At 44.7% G+C, this 7,235-nt stretch overlaps 1 protein-coding gene and 1 long non-coding RNA gene across 2 annotated transcripts; both read right to left on the bottom strand.

Annotated features, from left to right (window-relative positions):
• Nucleotides 1-1,486: 1,486 nt before the first annotated feature.
• PDCD7 (programmed cell death 7) lies at nucleotides 1,487-5,489 on the bottom strand. Its single transcript, XM_053465566.1, has 5 exons — nucleotides 3,899-5,489; nucleotides 3,654-3,792; nucleotides 2,861-3,097; nucleotides 2,468-2,555; nucleotides 1,487-1,972 (listed from the first exon to the last, which is right to left on the bottom strand). Exons 1-5 carry the CDS (start codon nucleotides 5,477-5,479, stop codon nucleotides 1,846-1,848), a joined length of 2,172 nt encoding a protein of 723 aa, XP_053321541.1. The 5' UTR covers nucleotides 5,480-5,489; the 3' UTR covers nucleotides 1,487-1,845.
• A 338-nt stretch (nucleotides 5,490-5,827) lies between these two features.
• Nucleotides 5,828-6,149, bottom strand: LOC128490391 (uncharacterized). The gene is made up of 2 exons (XR_008353942.1): nucleotides 6,090-6,149; nucleotides 5,828-5,888 (listed from the first exon to the last, which is right to left on the bottom strand). It is a non-coding gene; the product is annotated as an uncharacterized LOC128490391 (long non-coding RNA).
• Nucleotides 6,150-7,235: the final 1,086 nt, after the last annotated feature.

Raw genomic sequence — 7,235 nt, 5'->3', positions numbered from 1 at the left:
ATGGCGGACTTACCTATCTACTTAATTAAATATATTGCATGTGGAGACCTGTGCTGATGTGAATGTATTCCTGCAAAGCTATTGAGGATCTTTTTTGAGGGCCATGCCTTTAAGACAATATGCTTAGATTATCTCAATCAGTGAGACGGGCAATTGTTGTTAATAGAGAAAAGATGCTATTTACACCATTAATGTCATATTTGGGAGAAAAAAAAAAGCTTTACATACCCTTTGTAACGCCTTGGCAGGATTGCACAGGGCGACTGTGCCTGTGGATTTGCTAAGATGTTGGAATCAGAAAGCTAGGTGTCTGCGGCAATGAGACCGCTCATCAAGGCTGCAGGTTACCTTCACATAATAAGCAGCCTAAAGGCTTACCGGGACCATGTCACAGCCACGTGTAACCTGCAGGAGCTCTAGCAGATCACGCAACACGGGTTACGCAACCTGCTTTTCAATAATAATCCTATTAACATGACACAAACAGCATGGAAAGAAAACGTGACCAACGTGATAGATGAACGAGTCCAGAAATGCCGCTCGCTGGAGAGGAGAAAAATGGACTGACATTTTAGATTCATCACAATTTTACTAAGATACTGTCTTGTCGCCACGCAATTACCGTATAAAAAGAAAATGGGTAAAAATATAAAAAAAGAGGAAAGGATGCGGTGGAAAAAACCACTACCTCTTACGTAATAGTGCAGAAAGAATTGATGAGCCTAAAGGAGAAAAAAGTTTGCACCAATGATTAAAAATTATAATAAAAAAATAGCTAAATAAACCTGACCATTCTTAGCTTCAAATCCCCCATAGCAGGAGAGTAACATGTCATCAATTTAAGTGATATAAACACTATTAAATAACTAAATAAAAACAAACAAGAGAGTACTAACCAATTTATAGCCATAATATGAAAATATATATGTAAAAAAAGCCTTTATATAAGAATTAGAAAATTCCAGAAGGAGACATGTATTTATAACAATTTATTGATGTTTACGCTTCTAAATCCACATACTTATTCCCAGCATAATCCTTTCCGGATTAATGCAATCTACACCGCAGCGTGTTCTGCCTGTGATTTAAGGAACGCTGAGGTTTCTGTAACCCGTACATCACTTCAAGAGAGAGATTCATTATCAAATGCATTGGTTTTGGTCCAACACGGATAACCCAACAGTCCAGAACAAAGAAACCGACGGTGAAAAACTGATCTGTGAAAACATCCATCTCACTGCCAGGAACCTCCAGTTTCGTATTTGAAAGCATAAAACATACGCACACATCGTCTTCATCTGTATGTAGGGCTCATAAAGCGGCATATACCTAATCTGACTGTGTTAATATATTGTATCTTCCTACATTATAGCTTCTCTATAGTATGAACTAATGACACAATATATGAGACATTGTATATAATTGCTTGAGTGGCATGGATGAAGAACATTCTTCAGACATGGGAAAAAAACAAACATCACATTCATTTTTGTGTAGAAAAATACACATCCAGCAGCTAACTTTATTGTCCACTGAGTACATATATAAAAAATGGTCAACAGAATCCAAATACGGAATAAATTAAAGGCACAAAACAGTAATTGTATAAAGCAATTTTGTCAATACACAACAGAACACGTCTTTCAGTCTAAGAGATGGTGGATGAAAGACACAGCTAGCCAGAAAGCACCTATCCAAGCCAATGTTTTCAAGACTGAGGTTCCAGCTTTCTTATGAAGGCTTAATATCATGGGGGCTGTTTGCAGATCAGGAGTGTCCCCTTTCTCCACTAAACAAGCAATATGCAGTACTCTTGAGTACCAGACGTGGATTGTAACTCTGTCTTCATTCAGCCTGCTGCACAGCTGTTGCCCAGGTATCACTGGATGGAGATTTGGGGAGTACCCATCCTCGAGGAATACTGCTGGCCTCAGGGTGCTCAGGGGGGACAAGAAACTGATCCCATCCGTGCCTGAAATAAGAGATAAGCAGATCAATTAATACTCTTAGGAGCAATAGCATGTTCTGCATTGGGGCCCATGTACAATGGCAGGCTTAGGAAATACTCATCTATGGGTATTCATTGCTCAGCTTAACACCTTCTTTACCAATGGTATGTTGTTCCTAAAAACCTGGAGCTTTGGGCATTTTTACCATATGCTTGTTCATCTATGACTCCCCTTCTTTTTAGTGCTCCAAAACAATTCATACCCCCCTCCCGAGTACAGCTAGGGTTTTATTTTGATAACGGCATCACAACAGACTGCACCTGGGGTGTCTGGCCAATACCCCACTTAACTTAACAGGCATACTAGATTAGGCAAATGGTTATCTTTTGTCAAATATGATTTTTTTTGCTTCACTAATGACAGAGGAAGAATATACTGAACAGCAGGATCCCCTATAACCACTAAATTATTAAGATGGGTAAGCACTCTACCAAAGAAGTTCTTTAATCGACACTCACCGAATCTGGACGAGAGACACCACTGAATGTTCCGCTTGCAAGTAATACTGACGGAAAGGTTGAAGAGGGTGCAAAGGGGGCAGTGGGTCTAAAAACACAGAGAAATATGACAAGCTGAATTAGAGAAATGAAAACACCTTTTGATATAAAAAAAACATGCTTAACAAACATCTATGAAATGTATTAACCCCTTAACAGGGCCATTTGTACCATACAAAGCGCTCTTGCCTCTGTACTTTCTTACTTATATTTGCAACAGTCATAAATATATATGATACAAATATGCTGTCGGGAGAGCTGCTTGCATAAACATCATCTCCAGAAAGCACTACATGTGAGAGGTTCTTGGAAAGGGTTACACTCTATATGAAGTCTCAAATAACCAATACATACCTGGGTCTCCAAACAACATGCAGTCCACTTCTTGCTGCAGCTTGAGATGCTTCTCTTTTTCCTTCTTCAGCCTCTTCTGTTTTTCTCTTTGTCTCTCTTCTTCTTGTTCACCCTCTAATATAACCCTCAAAGCTCTCTCCTCTGCATCATATAGAGCTGTGCGCTTCTGCACCATGGTACGAAGCCTCTGAATATGGTTTGTGAAGGTTTCATCGGCAGAGCTTGGTGGAAAGACGCCTATGAAACAGAGAAGACATTTGCGTTAAAGGGACACTTCAAACAGTCAAGTTGGAAAAGATATATATAATTACCTTAGGGAGAAGCTGCAGCATTTTGTGCAAATGATTTGCTGTGTGAAGCAACCGAAAGCGCTCCTACTGGACTCAATGGCAGCGCTTTCCACGCGCACACAGCGGTCTTATTAGACCCCTGCCTAGGGAGTTCGACAATTCTAACAAATCTACTGCACAGAACATAGTTGTGGTGGGCAAAGGGACAAATGCATACAAGGGAAACCTGAAGAACAGCAAAAGGGGCAACATATAGATTTAAAGAAAGCTATCATATAAGTCCACATAATGGCTGGACTGCCCCCTTATCAACTCATTCAATCAACTCTTACAATACAGCACTCCCCTTTCACATTCATGCATATCCTCGGGGCTGTCTATTTCTTTTAGCATGAAGACACTATGTTCCCCGGTCAGCAGACAATTCGGATAACCAATGCTGCTGCTTGCAATTTCAGTCTAAAGCAGAACTAGTCATGGATGCTGCATTCACTCGTTCTCACCTTTCCTTGCTGCTGCCTCCTTTCTTAGCTTCCTCAGTTTCTCCAGGGACCGCAGGACATCTAACATTTTCTTTGTGTCTGCTTGCTTTTTCCTCACCTCAGAAAGCACACTGTCAGCAGTTGCTTTTAACTCTCGCTCCTTAAGATATGAAAGGGTTTGTTAGGCTCTTTCTTATAAACATAACATTGTCAGATAAAACAAAACACTGTTCTGAGCCTCAAGCTTCCAAACTGTCAATACCCACCCGTTTCCTTTCTTCCACTTCATGGATACGCTGCATCCTCCAGCGATCAATCCTCGCCTCGTTCTCCGCAGCACGTTCAGCAGCCTCTTTATCCTCCTCGGTCTCTTGTTTTCCCTGTTGCTGGCGTAGCCGCTTCTTTCTGGCCCGCTGCAGTTTTCTTTGAACACCCTCAATACACCCAGGTTTCTCCAATGCCTTCATTCTCCTTTCTAGCTCCAAGCGGATATTTTCTGCCTTTGGGAAATCCTGGGCCCATGTCTCTGCAGATTCAGTGTTACACTCCAGAGATTGACACAGGGTCTTCAGCTGTGACACAAGACGCAAAGCTCCATATATTAACTCACGTGCCTCTCCTATAGACAAAGACGTTGTAGAATCTGATTTTGGAGGCAGCTTATTTCTTCGATGTGCTAGGAATGAAGACAGCCAATGCTGAAACATATCCTTATCCGATGGCCCATTATCCTGAAATGTTCTCATGCTAGCACTCTGCCGATTCAGGTTCATATCAAAACTTTCAATTTGTAGGTCAGGTCTTCTTTGGAGACCTAAGTGGTCTTCCTTCATGAACATGTTACTAGAGGGTACTTGAGGGCTAACTTGGTGCACTGGTAGCCTATCATAGCGCACATCAGTACCATCACCTTGTAGAGGGTCCATTTGAGTTGGAGTAAATGAAGAAATAGCAAGGTTTCTATGCATCTGATTAAACTCTGTATTAGTATTTGGTTCACCAACATGCATACTATTTTGAATAGGAAGAGTGTGCATCTGGGCAGTCCTATGCTGGAAAACATCAGGGGGAGGTTGCATGTAGTTAAAAGCACCTCTCTGAGTCTGTGACATGCCAGGTGGCACATTATCATGCTGTGATATGCTTGACTGGCCACCGCCATATTCAGAAATGACCTTCTGAGAACTTAGAAACTGAGGAAAGTTTTTCTCTGCTTCTCCAAGAAAGGACATGTCAGTCTTCAAACCTCCTCCCAGCTGGGGGCCTGGGTGCTGGGGCATGCCTGGGTGCTGGGAGCCTTGATGCTGGGGCATGCCCGGGTGCTGGGAGCCCTGATGCTGGGGCATGCCCGGGTGCTGGGAGCCCTGATGCTGGGGCATGCCCGGGTGCTGGGAGCCCTGATGCTGGGGCATGCCCGGGTGCTGGGAGCCCTGATGCTGGGGCATGCCCGGGTGCTGGGAGCCCTGATGCTGGGGCATGCCCGGGTGCTGGGAGCCCTGATGCTGGGGCATGCCCGGGTGCTGGGAGCCCTGATGCTGGGGCACGCCCGGGTGCTGGGAGCGACCACTGAGGTGGGACACGTTTGTCTGGGGGCCACCATAATGGGAGAAATCATGTTGCTGCCTTCTGTGGTGAGGAGGGAGAGCGGGATGCATCATTCCATGCATTAACCCCACTTGCGAGGGCATACAGTCTGCTCCAGGTTGTAGCGAGTCATTGCAAGTTCCCGGGTACGGTGGGCCCCCTTGATAGAAGGTGTTGTGCTGATTAGAATTAGAAGCACCAAATCTGGGCCCCTCGAAATTTCCATGATATGAGAATCCCTGAGATGGCAACCTTCTGTCCATGACAGCAAAGAAATGATAACAGGCTTTCAGTCCCAAACAGCGAAACCTCCTGCGTAGAAGTAAGAAATGCAAAAGAAGTTACAAAGAGACTACAGCAGGGGTCAGTAACAACATGGTGCGACAGCACATCTTTCCTACAGCTGCAGATTTGTTTCTCATAAGGGAAAAAAGTAAACAAAATATGAATACAAGTTAGCAATAAAATACAGTGAGCTCAGTGTTGTCATTGTGGCATCCCTGGCATACATAAAGGGATCTCTATACATATTGCACTGAAAAAGCCCTGACATCTCATTTCCTTGCACTACATCAAGCAGGTCGGTTATTACTTACTTTTTTTCAGATCCCGTCGTCAGGAAGCCATGGCAACCGATGTCTTATATCTCTAGGAACAACCTGGATATGAAAACTATTTGGAGGGAGGAAAGATTAGATCACCAAGGAGATAAAGCCAGGATCCCCCGGCGGCAGGTGAGGTGTTCTGGTATCCACACCGCGCCGCCGACCTCCCTGCCATACGATTCCCATCTCTTCCCGTATTCCCGCTGCACTTGCCCAGTCGTCCCATCCTGCAAGCCCCCCTTCATTCTAGTTCCACCCCTCTCATTACCCGCTCCATCACCGCCGACCCACCAGTTCAGGAGGTTCCGTTCGTCCACCACGCGAGACTTCCGTTGTCGTCACAGTTATCGTAACTTCCGGTCCGCACTGACTAGAAGCGCATAGTGCTTCCCCCGGCGAGTATTGACAGTTTGGGTGCTTGTTTTCCGGGGCTCGGTGCAGTTTTACACTGTTTATGAGACAGCCTGACAAACACTTTCATATCTTAAAGAGTTAAAGCGGCTGCTGACAGTGTGCTTTCTGAGGCGAGGAAAAGAAAATGTTGGATGTCCTGCGGTCATTGAAGAAACTGAGGAAGCGGCAAGGAAAGGTGAGAACGAGTGAATGCAGCGGCCTCCGTGACTCTGCTTTAGACTGAAGTTGCAGGCCGCAACATCGTTTATCTGAGTTCCCGGCTGCCCGGGGAGCGCCGTGCTTTAATAATAAAAGAAATAGAGACAGCCCGGAGAATACGCATGAATGTGAAAATAGCTGCTGTTTTGCATCCTGTTGGGCGACTGCATCTTAAGAGTTGGCTGCATATTTTTGAGAAGATTGAGTGACCTGCACCATCCTTCCTCAGCCTGCCATTTTATTTTCTGTACGTTGTGTATCTCACAGCAATGCCTTCGTGTTCCTTTTGGAATGACCCTTTGCGAAAGATTTGCCGGCTATATTGTATCAGTTTAAAGGGACACTCCAGCCATTATATGGACTTATATGATCGCTTTCTTTAAATCTATGCCAGGGGTGTCCAACCTGCGGCCCTCCAGCTGCTGCAGGACTACATCTCCCAAACTGCTGAACCAGCCCCTTAGCTGAGCATTATGGGAGATGTAGCCTTGCAGCAGCTGGAGTTGAACACCCCTGATCTATGCGTTACCCCCTGTGCTACCGTATGGAGGATTCTTTAGAATTCTCTTGTATGCATTTGTCCCTTTGCGTACCCCATCTGTGTTCTGTGCAGTAGATGTGTTTGACTTGGTGAGCGCCACAGGCAGGGGGTCTGCCATTGATTCCATTGACGCTTTAAACCTTTCCGTCAGTATTACTTGCAAGCGGAACATTCGGCAGTGTCTCTAGTCCAGATTCGCAAGTGCAGCTTAGAGAACTGCTTCGGTGGCGTGCGTACCCATCTTAAAAAAAATTAATGATA

This window comes from Spea bombifrons, chromosome 4 (assembly GCF_027358695.1).
Source record: "Spea bombifrons isolate aSpeBom1 chromosome 4, aSpeBom1.2.pri, whole genome shotgun sequence".
Lineage (NCBI taxonomy): Eukaryota > Metazoa > Chordata > Amphibia > Anura > Pelobatidae > Spea > Spea bombifrons.
This window is presented reverse-complemented; position numbering and strand designations above follow the sequence as displayed.